General features: G+C 39.4%; 1 protein-coding gene across 2 annotated transcripts in view; it reads left to right on the top strand.

Moving 5' to 3' along the window:
* il1rapl1a (interleukin 1 receptor accessory protein-like 1a) overlaps window positions 1–22,579 on the top strand; it is a 479,938-nt gene that overhangs the window by 439,128 nt on the left and 18,231 nt on the right. For both annotated transcript variants that reach the window (XM_034693769.1, XM_034693768.1), the window contains one exon: window positions 17,390–17,522. In XM_034693769.1, the coding sequence (XP_034549660.1) occupies window positions 17,390–17,522 (133 nt within the window). The remainder of the gene's footprint in view (window positions 1–17,389; window positions 17,523–22,579) is intronic.

Here is a 22,579-nt window from a genome sequence, read left to right as displayed (position 1 = left end):
CCAGGACAGAGACATAAAGTGTATCCACCCTGTAATTCAGATACAGTCACTCCTGGGTCTCATAAAACAAGATAAGACAGCCTAACTTGAGGCTTCGGGGCGGACTTTCTCAAGTCATTAGGTGATGTCTTGGTGGCAGCATACACTTATTTTAAACAGTATACGCTTTTTTTTTTTTACAAACAGTAGAGCTCATTTTCAGCTCCACCTGTTCAAAAATGTTTCTAAACTCCTTGATGAAACAGATATTTTTTGCTTGTGAGCAGCCAGAGAGTTTTGTTTTGGCCCCTCTCCAATTACTACCGGCTGTGAGAGCTGCTTGCGGTCGGCACAAATGCACAGAGGTCCTGATGTGGCACAGTACCTGTCTTTGCAGTATTTTCCGTCCTGACGGAGCCTGCAGAGCTGCTCCTGCCCGGCACAGTAGGCGTTGTCATGGTAACCTGCAGGAGGCACAAGGAAAGCAGTGTTTACAGACAGATTTGGACTTTCCGGAGCTCAACACCATAGACTGTATAAATAATGGCTGAGTATCCGTTACGTCACCCATCTGTTTCTGAAGCGCTGTTTTGAAGACAATCGTCGGCAGGAGCCATATTGGAAATGCTGAACTCAACCCAACTGCTGTTGAGCAAGTGTGACGTAAAGAGGCGGGCTTTGAGCCTCCTAGCCAACAGCTACAGTGTTCCCACCTGTCAATCAAGTCAGCTGTGCCTCTTATAATGGAAAACTTGTAGTCTTAATATCTTAAAAATTGCTGCGTTATGGAAAAATTCAACCCAGTGTGTGCCGATCAAGAAATGAGCTATCTAGACTACACTCATTTTTTGTACCAGGCTGTAAACATGTTTATTTCTGATGTAAAGATCGGCTTTTTTGAATTTATGTGTATGTGGTTTCCGGTACTTCGGGAGCCAGCCTCGAGTGGACACTCCAGGAACTTCAGTTTTTAACAACTTCCGCATTGGCTTCAATTTCACGGTCGCAGATTCCCGCTTGCTCAACACCCTATTCCGTTTTTTAAAAAAAACAGGTAATTGTAAAAACACGTGCCCGGATATGGTTCCCTGGAGATGCCCCTAAAACCCACAACCATTCCTGCTCCACCTCACCCTCCTGCCCTGACGAACAAATCTAGGCGAAGGAGCGGGATTGGATATTTTCAGCAAGAGTTTCCAGAAATCCCTTGGGGATGTTGTCGATACTGACTTGCTGTCATCCGTCATCTTGTCTCCCTGCTCCATTTTTTTTCATCAGTTTCCTCCTCCCTCCAACTCTGCTCACTCTTGTGCCCTAAACTAGAGTGTGTGTGTGTGTGTGTGTGTGTGTGTGTGTGTGTGTGTGTGTGTGTGTGTGTGTGTGTGTGTGTGTGTGTGTGTGTGTGTGTGTGTGTGTGTGTGTGTGTGTGTGTGTCTGTGTCTGTGTCTGTGTGCTGTGAAAGTGTGCCACACTGATTGTAGGGTGAATCTGAGGCTACATATAGAGTGTAAATAACAGAGCATACACACAGTTCATCTATTATCATATGCAACATGAACCACAGGGATTTCTTCTTTACTGCGACATGCTTTAGTGAGACATCCATTTTTAACCACGCAGATGGATGCATCTCCCACAGCTATATGAAGCTACACACACACACACACACACACACACAAATATGCACACATGAGTAATTTACTCAAGTCTCAAGTATAGCACTCAATGTAAAGACGCTCTGACATACATCAGATTTTTGTCATCAAAGCCATACATGCATTTACTGCTCGTCTTGCTCGCTCTCTTATCCTCGCTGTGTGCAGGAAAAGGATTACACAGTAGCATGTGCACCATTTTTTATGCTTGTTTCACACCTTGTGGGGGAAGAATCATGACTGACAGGACTTGTATCAGATTTTCCTGCAGCGATATCCACAGGAAATCTTCAGCACCAGGATTTCTCTCTCCCTCTCCCTCTCTCTCGCACACACAGACACACACTTATAGTACATATGCACACACAAGCACTTTCTGCTCGGCCTCTGTTAATTAATGCTTAAAATACCCCAGCTCTAAAACGACACTCTATCTCAAAACAAGGGCTGTAGCATACGACTGTTTGATGTGAAAGCTGTTGTAAGATTTCACCTGGAAAAGGATTACTGAAACACGTTGGTTGCTTATTCTTGCAGCATTTGGTTTCCCCTAACCATGCCTGAACCAAAGCAACAAGAATGCCGCTGTCTGCTATTATGTAGCATCGAGTGAAGGAGTGGGAGAAAGAAAGATAATATTACAGCAGATGCTTATTCTGTTCTTATTCTTAAATAACAGCTCAAGTCTATACAAGTAGCACAAAGTGCTTGTGATGCAAGAAAAAGAAGTCCCACACAACAAAGAGCAGATTGAACGGTTTCTTCCAGTGGGGAAATGTCATTATTGTTCAGTAAACACAGAATTGAAGGGCACAAACAAACGGCAACACAAAAAATGTTAGAGCAGATGAAAAGCCCTTGTAAAGTTGAATTTTACATATTTGAGAAGACAGAGAGATTCCAGTCCCCGGGTTTTTACGACACAATGAGGCATGCCTTTATTTTGAAGTGCAATGATAACACAGTAACCACAGTGTGTAGATAATACAGCACATGCAGAATCATCCAGAGCATTTTTAGGTCACATTGGAAAACATATTTGTACAGAGCTCTAAATTTTCTCAAATTGCTGTGAAGCCAACAAAATGTCATAAATCTGTCAGGTTATGAAAATTGTTATCATTCATTTTAAGTCCAACTTCTTCTCTTTCAATAACAGTGCAGCTCACTCTTCTGCAAATATCTCCAATTCGTAGAATTGTCTGAAAACAGATTTTCATTAACATCTTATTTTCCGATTTCCCTGGAGTTGGTTTAAAGTTCGACTCAGTTGGACAGATGCTTGGCTGCAAGCTTTGTTTTTTCTACATACAGCGAAACATGCAGGGCAAAAGGGGATGATAATAACACCAGAGTTCTATCCCTGTATCAGGAATATCTGGATCTGGTTTCATGAAAATTCTTCGGAAAATGAACACCTTTAAGTCTAGACCAAAAGTAGCTGCCAGCCAACCAACAGGCCAACATTGACATTCAGGACTATGTGTCAAGCTTGGTTAAAAATTGCAACGATTGAATATTTTTTTGAATTTGAATTTAAATGATGGAATATTGTTTTTTTTATGAATGAAGACCTGAAAGGTTGACTTCGGTTTGGTCAGGTTTGAGTTCAACATTGAAGTCTTTTTTGTAGAAAGCAATTGGTTATAGTTGTATTACATTTTGTAAATCACTATCCTAAATAAATGATTGATTATTGATTTATAAATGAGTTAACCTTTGAAGGAAGAAAAAATAATTATGTTTTTTTGTTAGAGATGCAGGATAAAGATTTTTTGAAGCCGATACCAGTAACCAATAACAACCTGGGGTTGGGAGGGTGAGAAAGGCTGAGATCCAGAGAGCAAAAATGCGTGCTCATTAATATTTAATGTTCACCAATTCTAACTAAAGACACATCTGTGAACACACAGAAGACAAACAGCAGCTCTGACTCTTAATTTTACCTTTTCTTTTTTTCACCCTTTTTTTTGTACAGTGAACCGGAGCACTCCTGTGCATCCAATAGTATCTTCTTCAAGTTACAGTCTTCATCCAGCCGCTGGCCCGTCAAACTCAAAATATTCACTGGACTAATGTCAGAAGTCCATATGTCTGTGGAGAAACGTATGTCACTGATGTTGTTGTTGATCAGACTTGAAATGTCTGTCGAGGTCGTATCAGTCAAAGCACGTAGAGACACTTCGGCAAAGTCGCAGCATCTCTGGATACTGTTCCAAATACGCAATTAGCTAGCGGAATCTTTGGTCATCTACCTCAGAGAAAGGTGGGTCATCAATTGATTTCAATTGCTTCACCTATGGGTTGTCTCTGGTAAAATCAGCACTCATCAGTTTTCTTGTGCTGATGCTAGCTATGGCTACCGCTGCCTATTATTCCTTCAATGTGTCTTTGTTGCTTTTCAGGTGACTTAAAAGATTAGTTGAGTTAAAACTTAAGATTGTTTTTTCTCCACTGCACCTTATGCAATTTGCAATCCGGTTAACATTCTATAAAACCGTGAAAAATATTATCACTGGTGACACCATTTAGGCTTTTGCTGCAGCAGTGCTTGTTCTTCTCTGCTTGTAATGACAGATTGCATATTGCCACCTAGTGGGTTAGGTATGCTTCTTTTAATAAGCTAATGAAGCATTTTTTAACAAATAAAATTGGGTTGTAGAATAATAAATAAAAGTAAAATATTCCAATTATTGGCCAACAATTTGACAGAGCGATCTATATTGTGCATTTTCAGTATTTGTTATTAAATGAGCTGAATAACTGATGTCTTTTATGGATGCATCTCTGCAAAATGCAAACAGTACATTAAGAGTTTGACCTTAGTTGTTTGAACTTTCGTCTGCTGCACTGATAGTTTGAGATATTGTGCCCATTCAGGCAAAGTTCAACAGAAAAAAAAATGTTGCACTTAAGTGAACGCTTTCTTGTGGAAAATCTATTTAGAGCTCAAATGTGATCTGAGCTCCATCATTGTGTCACCATGCTGAACAGCTTCTTAACTCTACCGCTTGACATACTTCTGCAGTTAGAACTGCTCTTTAAATTAAACAGTGACTTTGCAAGACTGCATGGAAACGAGGGAGATGATGCACGCAGCTGTTCCCCCTGGTAACCTCATGTTTTTGGATGAGTCCGCAGAGAGAAGGCTGGTGGGAACAAGCAGACCTGATTATGTGATGCTATGTTAACAAGAGACTGAATTTGTAATTCTAATTCTTTCACTATCAGTTCTGTAAACTTCTGTTTTTTTGTTGTTGTACTTTTTTTTTATTTCAAGGTCCCCTCAGACCCCAACGTCTCCTGCAACTTTGTGTTTTGTGGTTCATGCTTTCATGAAAGTACATGACTCTGTGATTTGGTGCAGGAACTTTTGCATTTTGGGAGCTGAGATTATCATTTTAGCTACAAATTTAATTAGAGGGAAAATACTGTATGCATTAAAACGTCTCAAAATCAGTTTCTGAAAAGATCTTTCAGATGGGCCATTTTTCCAACATCTCGATGTGTTCGGTTAACATGAAATTTTAAGCTTTCTGTGTTGCCTCTCCTCCCACCTGCAGAGTGCATAAAAATCAAACAAATGAGCAAAGTGCACTTCAGGGTGAGGAAAACACAAACATGTTGTATCTCTTCCTGTGCCAGCCTTCGCCCTATCTTCATAATAGAGCACTGATAGAACATAGGCTTGTGCCGAAGACCAGTGTGTGCTTCTAAACATCAAACACACTGACTATAACTTATTCAAAAAGCGCTCTGGATTGTTGCTTATTCTACAAATAAAACATGTTGGTGGCTGTCACACAGAAAGAAAAGGCTCAAACTAACTCTGCTCCGAGCGGCTGCATGTGAAAGACAAGCAGGGCCTATTCAGAGGATTCAAGGAGAGAAAGATGAGACAGAAATGACATTGACGGGCATGTGTGTGCGTCTGCTCGTTTATAATCATGTTTGTATGCGCACTGTTTTATTGTTTTCTCTTTCTTTTCTGCCTGTCTGTTCATTCATCTGCCCTTCTGTCTGCGTATCTGTCAATCTCGCTGTGTGCTCGGTGCATCTGTGCCGAGTTTGGACAGCATCTGCAGTGTTTTTTCTGCACGAGGTTTGTTTTCCTCTCCTCTGGCTTGGAAAATATTCCTCTGACTGACTGTGAGTGCCAGCTCTGTGAAGGCAAATTATCCCAAATACTGTGAAATCAGCTAAACAATGCAGCGAGGGTGGATGCAAATCAAATTCATAGCCCTGTTTTGAACACGTCATCTTATCGTGTCCCTAAAAAAGATAACCCTTCCTTATCTCTCATTTAGACTCACTCAACTATTTATTTATTCCTTCTTTTGTATAATTATTCATTCATTCATCGGTGCAAGCAAAGATTTTTTTGTGTTTTGGGTTACTGTATGTCAAAAATGTATTTTTCTCCGATCAGGATTTAAAGCTGGAGTGCTAATACAGTGTCTTACTGCTCTTTTTTTTTGGTTTCTGTTTCAATTTTGAATTTCTTTCCATTTTCAACAGTTTACTGCTCCCTAACCTCCAAATGATCAGTCAATCTGAGTCATCTGAGAGAATACCCAGTTACATTAACATAAAACAGCTGGTTAGATAGCCTATTACTAACAGTCAGACCTATGCTTATGTTAGCATCAAGTCAAGATAACATAACTGAGTGGTTAAAGGCTAATATAACTGTTCAGTTCACAGCCTGATTAGCTACTGTAAAGGCAAAAAAGTATAAACCTGGAAGGAAATGTGGTTGGATTATAAACTAAAACAACGTATCTGACGATGCAGCAGCAATATTTAGACAACAGGTAACAAAAACACCTAGCCACTTATTAGATAACATTGCTCTTGGTTAGGAGGTGGCTGAAAGCTAGTTAAAACAACCAATCAGAATACATCTTAGCAGAAGTCAACAAACAGCATATGTTCGCAACAAGCAAGCTACTAGCTAACATTACTGTGAGCTAGGACAAAACTAAAGGCTAATGTTCAACTAGGGAGTAGGACCACCTTGTAGAAAATAAAGAGATTTTAAGATTAAAGTACTCACTTACATTACTGTTACTGACCTAGCTAACATTACTGTTACGGTTACTGTCATAGCTAACATTAAAGTTACTGTCCTAGCTAACATTACTCCAACGGCTACTGTCCTAGCTAACATTACTGTAATGGTTACTGTCCTAGTTAACATTACTGTAATGGTTACTGTCCTAGCTAACATTACGGTTACTGTCCTAGCTAACATTACGGTTACTGTCCTAGCTAACATTAATGTTACTGTCCTCGCTAACATTAATGTTACTGTCCTAGCTAACATTACTGTTACTGTCCTAGCTAACATTACTGTTACTGTCCTCGCTAACATTAATGTTACTGTCCTAGCCAACATTATTGTTACTGTCCTAGCTAACATTACTATTACGGTTACTGTCCTAGCTAACATTATTGTTACTGTCCTAGCTAACATTACTGTTACGGTTACTGTCCTAGCTAACATTAATGTTACTGTCCTAGCTAACATTACTGTTATGGTAAATTGTAAATTTACAAGAATTGAGTTGTACATTTATGAGAAAAATTGTCATAATTAATTAATTATGGTTGGACCACACTAAAATGATGAATGTGAAGCACCTTGTAAAGTTGTACTTTAAGTTTCAAAGGAAACGTAATAGTCTTTTAGCACATTAATTTCACTCTCTTTTCAGTTTCACCTGGTACATTCATGTAGAAGTGGTGAAATAATAACGAATTTTATTAGAATACGGTAGTATTTTAGCTTTCAACCTGGGAGTGACATCAGGGGAAGATGGCCGCCCTGTAAATACGTTAAATGGTGTGCTTCTTTTGTGGAAGGCATGTTTTTTCTTTTATATTTTAACTTGAATTTTAGCTGACGGTGTAGCATCAATTGTTGTGTAAAGAAAGCAAATGGGCCATCAAATATATTGTTAGTATCTTCGGATTGTTGTATACGTTAATGTCTTTTAAGTTGGTAATTTATGAAACACTGGTAAAATGATACCAAATGTTGGGTGCCCTACTTACAACTTTGTAGTGTGACAGTGTGACAGCGTGTGACATCAGAGCAAAATGGCCGCTGTTAAAATATACTGATCATGGGGCTTCTTTGATGAAAGGCATGATGTGATTTTTTGTTTTTATCTTTATTCTGAGTACATATGCTTGTTTAACAGCATAAAAGAAGCACAGTCATGCAGTAATTTCTCACTTTAGATGTAAATTTTCTTTTCAAACTGAACTGATCTCAACAAAACTCTCCTGCTTCTTGCGTAGGACCCGAGTCGTGATCAGTCTGTGTGGAATTAAAAGAAAGGGTGGATCTTAAATCTCATTTCCATCAGGCGCTGTGACCAACTCTCAGCCAGGGGGGAGGATGTCAATCACTCAGATTACATGGATTTGTTCCACACCCACGCATGCGTGAAGGCAGAATCCACACACAAAGGCGTGCACATAGAGAAAGAAACACACACTCATGAAAACACTTAATCATGCTCTTGTGCTGCTTAGCGCACACATTCAGTCAGCGGGGGATATTTTTCACACCACAGCTTGCCAAGTCTTGTAATGGCACATTTTATTTGTGAAGTTCAAAAAATGACACAGTGATGGACTGGAGTTTTTGAGTTGTTACAAAAACACTGGAAGTCCACAGAGAGAGAGGGGCAGCGAGGGGCTGATCATGGAAACCAATGTAGCCTGTGAAATCTGGTTTATCAGCTTGTTTTACCAACAGTTGGTTGTTAAAGGCAGGATGTGTCAATATTTGTTGAGCTGATTTTTCTTTTCTTTTTTCTAATGGCTGCCAAAAAAACATTTTATGAACAAAATATTTAATTATCATGATACAAAACATGAGGTCATGTTTTGGATCATTGCACCATCATTATAACATTTATGCAACTGGATAAAAAACCATAACAAGGACTTTACTACTCAATGATTGCCAAATCACAGCAAACGTTATCTCAAGACGCTTTACAAACAGCAGGTTTAGACCATACTCTGTTAAAAAACTAAAACTCAACATAAAGACAGGATAAGATCCAGTCCCATCTTACAGAGAGGACTCAGTCTGATCTCAACTTAATCCACCATGAGTGCACTTTGCAGCATTTAGAAAGTCACAGCGGCAAGGGAAAAACTTCCTTTTAACAGGCAGAAACCTCTAGCAGGACCAGACTCATGTTAGACCGCCATCTGCCTCGTCAGAGTTAGGGTTGGTAACATAACCTCTGAGTCAGATCCATGTTCGCTCCATCCCCCCTCCACCACGGCAACAAAGATGATAGGTTTCAATTCTTCCTTTTTTTTCTATAATATATTTTTATTAGGTTTTTCTGCTGTATACATCAATCAAAAAGTGCATGTTACGCAGTTTTATATTTTACAGACAAACAAGAACACATCATACAATGACAACCACTAGAGTCCAATCCAATGTGTTTTGAAATGTTATCTTAAAAATAAGAAAGCAGGAAGGACTCATGAATTAGAAAGAAGATATGATACATAAAATAAAATAGTAATAATCATAAATAAATAAAATAAATAAAATAAATAAAATAAATAAAATAAATAAAATAAATAAAATAAATAAAATAAAAATCATTCCGTACAAGCAAAATCTTGAAATGAATTTTTACAACTTGGCCTATCAAACATATATTACATTAGTCCTCACAAATGACAGAAAAGGACCCCAGGTCTTTTTAAAATTATCTGAACAACCTCTAGAATTGATAGGTTTCAATTCTAGTCAATGTGTGTGCTCCCACTGGCTCCACTCCGTTGCGTTTCTGCTCCTTCTCAGCTCCGGCAATCCAGAGACCTCCAAAGCAGATACGCAAGACTTCTATTTTTGCCGGATACTGGAGCACGGTGCATCAATTCGCACAGGGACAGGAAGTCAGGCACCAAAACAATATTAAAACATCCAATTGATTTCCAGAATAAAACCCTCTGTTTCAATGCCGGATCGTATCTCACTTAACTACAATAACAAACTGTCACAATGAGTGGAGCCAGGCCTGCAGTTAACAGGTTAGAGATTTTCAGAGGCCGATGACAATAACAAGAATGAGGAGAAGCTCATCATGGAGGCGGATCATGCAAATCTGAGTGTGTTTTTTTGTTCATAACTAACTGACTAAAGGAGACATCAAAACCAGGAAATGAAATTTAAGGAATAAGACTCAAGTAGCTAGCAGGTTTAACTGTATTTTGGGGAACAGTCAAATGAATCCATATTGAAGTTACAGTTTTATAATAAAAACTGAAACCCAGCTTGGGAAACAGACTCTCTTTAATGCCAGTCTTCTGTTTTATGCCTGAACATCACAGAGCGCTGAATTTCTTCTTGTTTTTCATGTTGTTCTCTTAAAAGCCTCCCCAAAGCTTGAGGTCATAATTTACCTTTCTTTGGTTTCTCTTTGCCATCTGTGAAACATTTTTACCTGAATCTTACTGTACTCCTCTTTAAAAATAGACAGGGAGCTTTTTAATTACCCATGTTTTAGATGCGTGTTACAGCGCCCAAGGTTGTGATGGTGGGACTTTTTAAAAAATCTCCACATATGCACACATCGTTAAGAGCGTCTGCCTGGTCTGAGGTCTTCCACTACACCTGTTTAAAATGATAATGTCTCTGTAATAACTCATCCTCCTGATCAGTTAAAGTCAACACAGACAGGATTCTCACGAGTTACCAAGGGTTACAAACTGCTCGTGGAATAATAATAGATGATACTAATAATGACGGTGCTGTGGGGTCTGACAGCAGGAGAGAACAGAGGGATTTAAAAAGCTGCTCCTCCTCCTCTGTAACTCGATAGTGTGCAAATTATTCACCTCATTGTTCCAGTCCTTGTTAATCGTCTTCCTGCCATCTGCTCAAACTTCAGCCGGCTTGACATCAGAGTAGTTTGCTGGCTCAGAGGCTAATGATAGAGTCATGCCAGCCTTGTTTCAAACCGTCTTCCCGCTCTCTTTCTATCCCTGGCTAATATTTGTGCATCTTTTTACAACAGACGTGCAAACATGTTCGAACACGCAGCACCAAGTGGGAATCAGTGTCATTCCAGATAACTTGAGGGATATTTAAACAGTGTAATGGAATGTTCTGGAAACATAGAGAGGACTCTGGCGCAAGTTGAGGGTACATGTAACATAGGAAGAGGACATGATGTGACCATGGAGCTATTAATAAAGCTGGACATGGTGTAACAGACTGCTCTGCAGCCAAGTTATCTTCACGTCTGAAAACATGAAACAGCCGCAAAAAGTTTTCTGCCTTAGACCACAGATAGAAGAAACAGTAAAATACTACTGCTTTAAAAATATATTTTTGTTGTTGGAGGAATATCTTTTTTTTCCCCCATGGCTGGTTGAATTAGTAATTTGATGGTAATGATTAAGAGGGTTAGGGTTTAATGGGTGCGCATTTCCTCACCCAGAGACATGGAGGAAAAGGGAGAAAGAACATCATCTTCTTCATCAGGTTCTCATTGGCCCCTTATATGCCTCATTCACTCCTTATTGGTGTAGAAATCAAATTATTAAACCTTTTCATACCATCATATTAAATTGTGTTGTATGTAAAAAAAAAAAAAAAGATGGTATAAAGAACATTACATTTTATTAATGACATACCAGTTTTGTGTAATATAAAATTCCAATAATTATTATGATCACTATTTAGTTTTTAACTTGTGAATTTATCATTATGATTCATGTTTTTTTGTTGTCTGCAATGATTTTGTAATACACCGTGAACTTATGTGCATGAGACACACTTTAAAAACCAATCTTTTGCAATCTAAAAACAATTTGCTGCATCATATTCATTGATTAGGGGCAGGACCAGACAGTGGCCAGGGGTGGCCATGCCACTGTGGGACTTATGTTAAAATTAACTACTTTGGCTGTGTTCCAACAGGCTGCAGCTTTCATTACATTTCAATTTGGCACATTTAATCTGGGATTTGTGAAGAACATCTTTTAAAGTCCTTAAAAATTTACACTGACATGCTCACTCAGTTGTGTTACTTTTTAGAGTAAAGAGAATATACAGGAACATGACATACTTTGGTAATATTAATATTTGTAGTTGGAGTAGATATGATTTGTGGAGATAGGTAGGGTAAATAAAAGCCACCCATTCCTGATATTTGCAGTACTTAATTTCACCCCTGCAAAAGTTACACCCTCTTTTAGCTACCCAAGTCTAAAAAGTCTGGACACACTCCTTACCCTGATCCTAGAGAGAGTTTGGGCTGGTTGGATTGTATTGTGCACACCCCATAAAGAGGCTGCCGTCCTCATTGCAGCAGTTGCTGGTTAAAACTTTTTCCCTCTGGGAGCCCAAATTCAGACACTGTCTTCTCTACATGTGTGATTAATGACTTGTATCTTTTATCATGTATATCATTATTATTATGTTACATTTTTTATGTCACAAAGTGATCTGCACTGTCCATTGTCCAGCTCTTTTTGTCTTAGCTGTCACTTCTTTATGCCGTCTCACAAATAATGATGATAATAATAAGATTTGGATGCTGGAGACAGCAGTTGGCAAAGAAGCCTCAACACAAGGTCAGTTGGAATCAGCTTTGAAGCTCGCATTATTTCACTCTTCCAAGGCCATCTTGCTGAGATTGAAAAATTAAGTGAGACTGAAGTATACTTCCTTCGTTCTTCATTCATTCTTGTTAAGACAAACATGACGTCCTTAAGGTGTGCTGAGACAAAGACAAAATTTGGGCATTTGGAAAAAGCTCCAACAGCTACTAATGCACCTTGTGGTGTCATTATGCCAAATAAAAAGTCAAACATGAAACTCTTCAGCCTAGAAAAGCTTTTTTTTATGCATTACATCAACTCAAGTTAAAAATTGATGAGGCAGAGCAAGGAGAGACTTTTAGCATGAGCTCATCTGAAGTAGAAAAAAGTTTAGAGGAGTTACTCTGACAGGATAAATGTCCACCGACTTGCAACATACTTCCTAGATTTAGACAAACTAAATGAATGTTATGATGGTGATGGTTTTGCAGGTGTAGCACCCCCCACTGGTGGAGAAGCACTCTAAGTTGCTGTGAGGGTGTTTTGGGCAGTGTTGCACTTGGATTAAAATGAAACAGCAGGAAGCCTTCAGCAGTTTCCTGTGATTCCCAGGGAGCTCAGTGGAGACTTCCTCTCCAGGCAGCGGCTGCCGGCAGCATGACATTCCTAGTTTGCAATTGATCTGTGGGATAAACTAACAGCACGGGGGGGATTTATGAACAGAGGAGAAGGGAAATGCTGCATCTGTCCAACACAAAGACAGGGATACAGTTGCAAGATACGCAATTTGCACAGTATGGTTGCTCATAGTGATGAAAGTGTGACCATACAGTAAAGCACTACTGCACCGTGTGGGCGTGCGTGCATTTTTACATCACACGCAAGAGGTTCCTATTTTGTAGGTACAGCATGTAGCCTTTGTAGAGACCGGCTGTGCACAAATACCAAGCGGAGAGTGGCTGTTGAACTTTGGAAATGTCAGCCTGTGCTCCTCACAGACAGCACTATCAGTTCATTCCTGGGTGTCCTCTCGTCCTCTTTCCCAGCTCGCCTTAAAACTTTCCCTGTGCCAAGGGTGACCTACTGAGTTCTTTTGAAGCTGCCTCGTGTTTCTGAGCAGGAGGAGCACGGAGGATATGTGCCCTTAGTTCAAACACAAACAGGCTGTCGAAAATAACCTTGCCGCTTTTTCTGCCCCCAACACGTGTGCCACTCCTCACAGCTATAGACTACATAAATAATGGACCAAGCCACTGTGATGTCATTCGCTGGTTTTTGTGATTGTATTTTTGAAGCCTTGAGATTATGGCAGCAGCCAGGTTGGTTTGTTGGAACCACAAGTGACTATATTTGGGAGAGAGGAAGGAGCTTAAGAAGAGTTGAAAAATGGAAAGTTATCAAAACTTAACAGTCAGAAGCCATGGCTGAGTTATTAGCTTGTGAAAGAGCCGGTGAACCATCATGTTTCCAACTAAATGAGATTCCATTTGTGGTGGTAGCTGACCAGAGTTGTTTCCTTGTTAAGCTAAAGAGGCTAAATTCTGTAACTCAAGGCCTGATTCACAAGAAGATATGTAGCTTTTGTACCCACTTAACCCTTTGCAAATGAGCCAAAAGACGTGTGATTCACAGAGCATGTGCAAAGGGATAAATGATCCACAAGCTGCTTTTTACTTGCTCGCTACAGAAAATAAGCTGGATATAAACTGTGATATTTGTGTCACATCTTTCATGACTAAACCATAAAATGGTAAGACTTCCCTTCTCCATTCAGCCCATCATTTACATGGATATAAATGTAGCGTTGTCAGGATGAGAGCACAAAGTGCAGCTCTGTGCAGCATTCAGTTGAGTTATTGCAGCTCATCTAACCCCCAATTTATACAGGATGTGCCACGTTGCTTTAAAGCTATGCCGCACATTGCGTACGTTCAATATGTTCCCATTCTAGTCAGTGCTCGTGTTCACACACGGCGAGATACACTTTGAGTCTATTTTCGATCGAGCCCACACCGAGCACGCGTCAATATGCACAGAAAAGACCGACCTGGACAGGAAGTCAAGCAGGATCGCATGCAACATCCGCTCAATATCAAAATAACACATCATATACGGACTCCCGACCATTTAAAGATCATATAGTTCAGAAATACTCATTGATCATGTATGTAAGCTACAAACAGCCACAGATCATTGATCCAGGTTGACTACAACAGAATTTTAAGATGAAAACTGTGGGACTACAAACCGTCGTCCAGAGTGAAGAAGCTGGAAATCACTGTGCAGAGGGTGTGGGCATTATTTAAAAGGCCTCACACCCCCGGTGCAGCCATAACGCATCATGGCGCATCCTGTATAAATTGGGGGTAAGTTACGATAAGGTGCAAAACTTTACGGGCATTTTTTGCGCTTGAATTTCATTAGCGCAGTTTCCTTTGTGGATTAGACAGTAAGACAAGCAGATAACAGGGATAAGTTAAGTGCAAGTCCTGGTGCAATTAGCAGCCACATTCCATTCTTAGTGAATTCCCACAATAGACACTGAATGAGCGAGAAACCAGAATCCTGCTTATGGTGCTAGCATTAAAAAAAACTTTTTTGTTTACTCACAAAAAGACTTGAGTGCAAACTCTTTAAAATGTTTGTTCAGAAAAAAACAACTTAAAAGCCAACTTAAAACGAACATGATCAAGAGGTTAAGCTGGGGAGACAACTAGTAATGTCCACCTGTCACTCAAAGTGACCTTGTCCCTATATATAATAACTATAATAATAAGAATGAACCCTTATCCTGAAGACTCAAAGTGGCTGTAGAGACTGAAACCATCTTTTAAACCAGGCTGTAATCATGTTTAATTCAGGTATAATAGTGAGCACTTTTAATATGGAGCTCAATGTAGATTGATTCACTGTTGAAGTAACCCTTAAGTGGGCTCTTGAGGAGCTGCAGTTTTGGTGCTTTGGTGTCCTTCACAGACCTTGAAAATGCTGCTTCTTCCCAGCAAGGGCATCTCAGAATAAGAAAGCTTCAAAAACCATCACACAGAACAGAAACCCTAGCAAAAGATGATGTACTTCAGTATATCATCATGTATCTCAGAGGATTAAGCTCAGACAGTTATTTTTTAAGGCAGTAGTTAAGTGCAATATTATCATGGGTTCCTCACACTAGACCACTGGGAGCTGTCCATGGTGCTGTTACATGCTGAGCATCATTAATGAGAGCATGCTACATACCAGTACAGTTTACCTTGCACTCCTTACCCACAAACCCTGCTGTGACAGGGGGGAAAAACTGCACCTCCTCCACCCTCATCCTCTTCATGCCTTTTCCCCCAATGCTCCTCTCATCACATGCCTCGGAGCCAGACGCAGCAGCGTTGCCTCTCTCCTGAGAGTAGCGTCCTCCACCATACGGTTTACAATGTACTCTGCATGATGAGCCTCCCTCATGTGTGTGCACATTGTTTACATGTAGCTGCGTAGTTCAGGGAGAGGCAGAGGCGTGTGACTGCTGCACCCCGGGCGTCTTATGAATGCCACTTCAGAGAGATGCAAAATAAACATGTGCACAGATGATACCAAGGATGCTCTACTTTACCTCTCATACATGCTCAGTTCATAGACACTGTGGCTCTTACATGAGCTGTATAAAGGGGCCAACTATAATCAGATTCCACCAGTGTCACATGTCACATTAAGTATATATCAACTATCATATGCTGCAGAGCTGTTTCATGTTGCTTATCATGTAAGGGATAATGTATGGTTGGTAGGTAGTTATGGGAAATACACGGCTACTAACTTAAAATATAATACACATTGACAAATAACTTTGATTAAAAGATAATTTTATTCTAAAAGTATTTATGTATACAGTTTTTAAAAAAATAGTCCCAGTTATTCCATGGTAGTTCCATGGCAATGGATTCTTATCTGTGATCGGTAACCTCAAGTTGCACTCACCTGCTAGTATTGCCGGACAGGATCCAATATGAAAGTATCCATGTTGTTTAGAGAACTGCCAGAACTCTTTTCCGCGAATTGATTTGACATTACATGTGATCAGTTTACCTCAAGGTCATGTTAGTGAAAGTTAATAACCATTCTCAAGGCGTTGTCAAGGGGTTGTGTCCAATCAGAATCAAACATCTTACACAGCCGGAAGATCAGTAAGAAAGCCGGGTATAAAGAATTGTAAAATTCTTTACTCCACCTTTTATCAAATTTAAGTTTCTTGACAATTTCAGTTCTGTGTTTTGTTGCTTTCTATTTAATACTGTTTCTTTGTGTGTCGTTTGGCACCAAAAAAAATCTTATGTGAAAACTTTTAACTTGGTTCTTATTGTCAAACTTATCTCCACCAGCACAATGACACCAGCATTATGTAAGGGTCTGCTTTCTTTCACTAGTTCATGATCCATCCCCTTTTTTCTTCCTCCTGAGCACCTGCCCTCCTCGCTGAACCAAATCTTGTAATTCACAGAACAAAAACCCTTTTTTTACTCCTCACGGACAATTACTTCTTCTTTTCCTTCCACTTATCAACTGTTAGCAAACTGCAGTTGTTGACTCCTGACCTTCTTTCACACCCAGCAGCAGCAGCTCTAAATAAAATAACGTGATTGTCATCCTCCTCTCACTTCCTTGAGCCTTCTTTGCTCTCCTGGACACTGTCTCCAGGGGCCCTTTGGAAAGCTCTTGAGTGCCCTCATGTGTTCATTACTGTTTACATGCTTTGAGGTCCTGTGTACTATGTGTGTTTATATGTGTTTTTGTGTGTGCTATTGGCATGAGCAGATCGAACTGTTTTTCCTGAGACTTTTTTCCTTCAATCTGTGCGAAAGTTTGTTTTTATGACAGCCATACATCCCCAGAGGTTTTCTAAAGTGTCTAACTCACGTTCTCTCTCACGCAACTACTTTTGACACAAGTTTCTCTGGGATGTGTGTGTTTGTGTGCGTAAATATTTAAAAAAAATTCTGAGTGCACATGTCACCACTAAAATGATATGAAGTGTTCCTGTTGATGTCACTCACTTTAAAGGCTTGGATATGATACGCTCGGATATGTTTCAGGAAGTGCACATGAAACGCATTCCTTTAACAAGCCTATGCGACAATCAAGCATGACAGCTTGTCGTCTCCTGTCTGTCTTCGCAGGAAGCGCTTTGAACCTGACTTGCCGGGCGTTTTTCGGCTACAGTGGTGACGTCAGCCCGCTCATCTACTGGATGAAGGGAGAGAAGTTCATAGAGGACTTGGATGAGGAGAGGGTCCAGGAGAGCGACATCAAGTAAGAAACACAGCCGTACTCAAAGTCATTTCACAGCGCATGGCAGTAATGAGGAATTAATAGCAGACTTAGATGAATTCACTGGAAAATATTAAAGGATGATACTAGAGGTTTTGCATGTTTTAGCCCATTAACTCCAAATTGCATTCACTAAACCAACCATTTTCCAGAGATTTATTTGCCGCCTTCCAAGCAGCTGCTTGCTTCCATCTATTTTCTAAGGTATGAAAATCATGCAGCCTCTTGTTTTAGATCAATAATCCCTTGTTTTATCACTTGAAGTGTTTTGTTTAAACTCTGTTAATGTCATCTGGAATGCACGGGCAAGCAGGTGAAAACGGGATAAGTTATTATTTGCAACATTGTGTACATTAACGATAGAGGAGCACAATATTAACTGCATTATAAAATGCTGCATACCAAACACGTTGTCAGACACACAGCAATGTATATGACTCCAATGCACACTGCAGCAATTTGGCGTCTTTGTTATGTCTGACAGCCATAACCTAGAACAGGGGTTCCCAAAGTATGGTTCGGGACCCCCTGGGGGGTTGCAGGACACACTGCAGGATGTCTTCCAGAATGTTTTTTTTTTAAGTTATCTAAAATGTCATATTTTACCCATTATTGTAAAAATATCAACAAAAATAATTACGTTTGCAAATACTTTGCAACCTTCAAATACAAGTTTTTCTTTAGATTTCTGCCTTTCTTTGTTACCAGATGACTCCTAAGGTCAAGGTTAGGGTTATTTAACAGTTAAATAAAAAAAGCTTCAATAGCAGTGGGTTGATTCATAACAGCACAGGAAACAGCCACATGTGCATGTAGGCTAATCAATCAATTAATCCCTATTTGTTTGTGTAGCGCAAAATCACTAGACAAGACGCTTTTACAAACAGAGCAGGTCTAGACCGTACTCTATGTTAAATTATTAACAAAGACCCAAATTCAACAGAGAGTTCAACATGAGTAGAGCGCTTTGCAGCATTTAGCAAGTTACAGCAGCAAGGAAAGACTTCCTTTTAACAGGAAGAAACCTTGAGCAGAACCAGAGGAAATGCTCATAAAATGATAGCGTTCACCTCCTTTATAGCCCAGCATCTTATACTTCTTTCTTGGAAAGCTCAATCACCACCCAGCTTCACCAGATGGATTACAGAAACCATGCATTTTCTTAACATTGAAAAAATGAAACATACTTTAAAAGGTTCCTTAAACAAATTTAGTAAGACTTGGACCCCCTTCTTAAAATATCATGACAGTCTACAAGTCCCTCTGAATAGAAATTAACATTAGCAGAGAAGAAGTATGGATGTCACTTTTTTTAATTATTATTATTATTATTTTCCTTTTCGAATTTCAAGTCAAATTCCAAATTCTTTATTATTATTATTATTATTATTATTATTATTATTATTATTATTATTATTATTATTATTATTATTATTATAATGATAATAATAATAATATCATTATTATTATTATTATTATTATTATTATTATTATAATAATAATATCATTATTATTATTATTATTATTAATTATTATTATTATTATTATTATTATTATTATTATTATTATTATTATTTTGTGTGTGTGTGTTTAGTTATTTATTATTATCATTTATACTTTTACTAATGAATTATCTTATTTCCCCTTTGGCTTACTTACATATTATGTAAAATCTGGGATGTGGGGTTGAAGGGAGGGCTGGGGTGGGAAGGGGTGGGATAGGGTGGGGCATGGAAGGGGAATGTCAACCTTAAATACTGCAGCAGCTGTTCTATGTTTTGGGGGGGTTTTGTATGTGTTTACCAGCAATGTGTGCTGCAAGCAAAATGTAACATGATTAAGTCTATGGAAAACTCAATAAAAAAAAGTTAAAAGAGAAACCTTGAGCAGAACCAGACTCATGTTAAACAGCCATCTGCTTCTACCAAGCTGGGGTTGGAAAGAGGGATAAGGGAGATTAAGAGAGAGAGAGATGATAATAATGAGGTTTATAATCTGCAGACCAGCTAAAGAAGTATGAAGCAACATTCATCACTTCTAGGGACAGTGTGGGTCACGAGTCTTTGGCACCTTTATTTTGACAGTCGAGGGCTGCAAAGTTTGGGAACCCCTGACCTAGAATATAACAAAGCAGCATTCTTCCTTCTATATGACTTTAATACTGTATCACTACACTCTCCTGTACAGGAGCCAGTGTCTTGTGTTGTGCCGCAGCTTCATATTGATTATTTGTCCCATGCCTCATTGCAGTTACCAGCTACACTGTCCAAAAGTCAAGCCACAAGACACAAAAAAAGCAGCAAACAAAAAGTTTGTAATCCTGCAGCTGACTCCAGTCAGAGATGCTGGGGCGTCACACTGTGGAGTGCTGCATTAAACAAACTCTCAAACGAGACCCTGGGTGCACGGCTGCATTATTAGTCCTCGGCTGTGTGTCATGCATAATGTGACGCAAGCAATGCTGTGCAAAAATATCTTCATAATGCAATGATGTAAAAGTGGAAGCTAATGTAGTTGGCACTATTATCATTGAGGTTCATGGCTTTCATTAACTGTGTTTATTTATCTGTTGTTTAACATGGTCCAGTTCTTTTTGCTCACACTTAAGTAAAAGCAACTACACAAATGCAAAACTGGCTGCAGCATGTTTTGAAATTTGCAAGTTTTGATATAATTTGAATGGATTAATTCAGAGGAAACACCTAGCACAGATTTTTTTCTGGCTTCCCTGGCAGTTCAGTTGTTGATGCCTCAAAGTAGTGCAGGTTTGGAATAGTTTGCTTCATATCTCTTGAAAGGAAAAGGTAGTGTTGTGTTTGGATGAGAATTTAGGAGTAATTCATGTCGATTTAGTTGTATTTTGGACAGGGTTGGAAAGTAGTTTTCTGTCTCCTTTAAGCTGTTATATGAGAACCAATTTGTTCTTTTTCAGGCCAGGCAGTTCTTTCCTTGACAAGCATTTTTCACAGTTTCCTAAAGTTCTGAGTATCCGCCACAGAGAAAAAGATGCCAGTTTTTTCTGGTTTATACCTAGCACATTTTTAAAACACATTTTTACAAAAAGCAAATCTGTATTTTGCTTTCTGTCTCCATGAATGTGGGTGTTTTTTTAAATGCTGCAGGAAATAAAAATGTGCAAAATGTTGACCACATCTTCAAAAGGCATTCCCTGCAGTTTGCCCTCTTTCTTACAAACTATTTCAGTGCATCATTGTAAAACTTTCCCAACAAGCCTTATTTTCAGGCCTTTAAGACATTTAGAGGGAGCCCATTTCCATGTCTCTCGCTTCTCGTGATGTAACACATTTAAACAAGTCCATTCCCTGGTCCGTGTGCATGTTTCCCATTAGGGCTGTTTGGAGAGGCTGCAGCTCTGGGGAGACAGTCCTGTCAGATGGTTAACAACCGCCATTTTTCACACCGCCGCCGCTGTCGCTATCTCCCTCACTGCACCCACCTATAGCAGCATGCAGATGGGCCACGGGGAGCTGAGGGGGAGGTAGAGGTGGGAGGGAGGGAGGGTGAAGAAAGAGAGAGGTAGCAGACAGGGAGGAAGTGGAAAGAGTAAGAAATATGGTACAAGTCACTGAGGAGGAAAGTAAAGAAGACACATTTGTGATAGCGAGTTTGCTTGTGCGCTGATATAAACATGCAGCAGAAACAAATCTCATTTTAAGCACCAGCTTTCCTGTCTGTCTTTTTCTTTGTCTTCCTCTCATCCTCCACTACTCCCTGACTCCAGGATTCCCCCTCTCACCAGCCATGGGGTTATCATTTCAATAATTCATACCGATAATTCATGCAGCAGATCAATAATGTATTTGATCTTGCTGATGTTGCTGCCATAAGCTTTTTCTCATCCAGTTATTGCTGCCTTGATTTTCCCTCCATAGTGTCAGAAGTATATACAGGTCGAGCAGAGATGGGAGGCAATGGAGAATAAAAGGAAAAACATGAACAAATCTGTGCTCACCCTGCAGCCAAACTCGTCTTTTTTAGATGATACATGTTTCTATAGGTTGCCTCTCTTCTTCAGGCCTGCACCTACACACTTATAGCTTTATTACTAATGCATCTGCCGTCAAACTTCAGCTAAGATACAAGCACTCATACCCCGAGCTCAGAGTTTCTGCAGGCTTTTATTTACCCAACAGTGAGCCTATTGATTCAGAGGAGTTCATTTCTATGGCAACCCAAACCCATAAATTCTCATTTGTGCAAGTGGGACAGGAGCTATTGTTGTTATCATAGCATGGATGACTGGACATAAGCATAGCATACAGAGATGAAGAAATTAGCAAATCAAATCTTAGCATAATAAAAAAAAGGTTTCGATTTGCTATTAGCCAGCTCAGCTCTGTTGGTGAGTTTCTGGAGGTGTTCTCTGAAATAAATTGACAACAGAAATGGATATGTGTTAAAGAATTCACTAAAGGAGCAAACACAAAGGTTTATGCTAACAGGGAATGAGTTATTAGAGCCTGAAGATAAAGCTTCAAGTCTATTTTAGCCATTTGACTGACCTTGTTGATAGACTCAATCAAGCAAAAAAGAAATGAGTTTTTAGAGATGTATTTAAAATTTAACCAATCTTATCAGATTCAACAGTGATTGAACTAGTGTTACCAACTTGCTCACTACTAAATAAGGGACAGGTGCACAGTGCCATGGTGGTGTGAGCATGGTGTGTGAATTCAGCATATATTCATATTCTGATTCAACTGGAAATGCAGAAAGTGTGTATATTCCCTTTAATCCTTACTGTATCATTATGTCACCTCATATGAATAAACCTCAAAGAAACCACAATTTGTCTCTTTTCATCAAAAAAACAGGCAAAAGAAAAAATAAATTCAAAGGGAAGTATGACTCACCAAATTGACTTTTTCCATGGATGCTATTTGCTGCTCTTGACTTACTCCAACAGTCTTTTGTCCTTTTGCACAGCCAGAGTTTTAGCAGGACTTGGTGCATTTGCGCTGGATACAACTGATGCGTGTGAGGGGGGCCTGTGATTGAATGACAGGTGGTACAATTGG

The sequence above is a fragment of the Notolabrus celidotus genome, chromosome 10 (assembly GCF_009762535.1).
Source record: "Notolabrus celidotus isolate fNotCel1 chromosome 10, fNotCel1.pri, whole genome shotgun sequence".
In the NCBI taxonomy this organism is placed as follows: domain Eukaryota; kingdom Metazoa; phylum Chordata; class Actinopteri; order Labriformes; family Labridae; genus Notolabrus; species Notolabrus celidotus.
The sequence above is the reverse complement of the archived record's forward strand: the minus strand, read 5'-3'. Positions and strand labels throughout refer to the sequence as shown.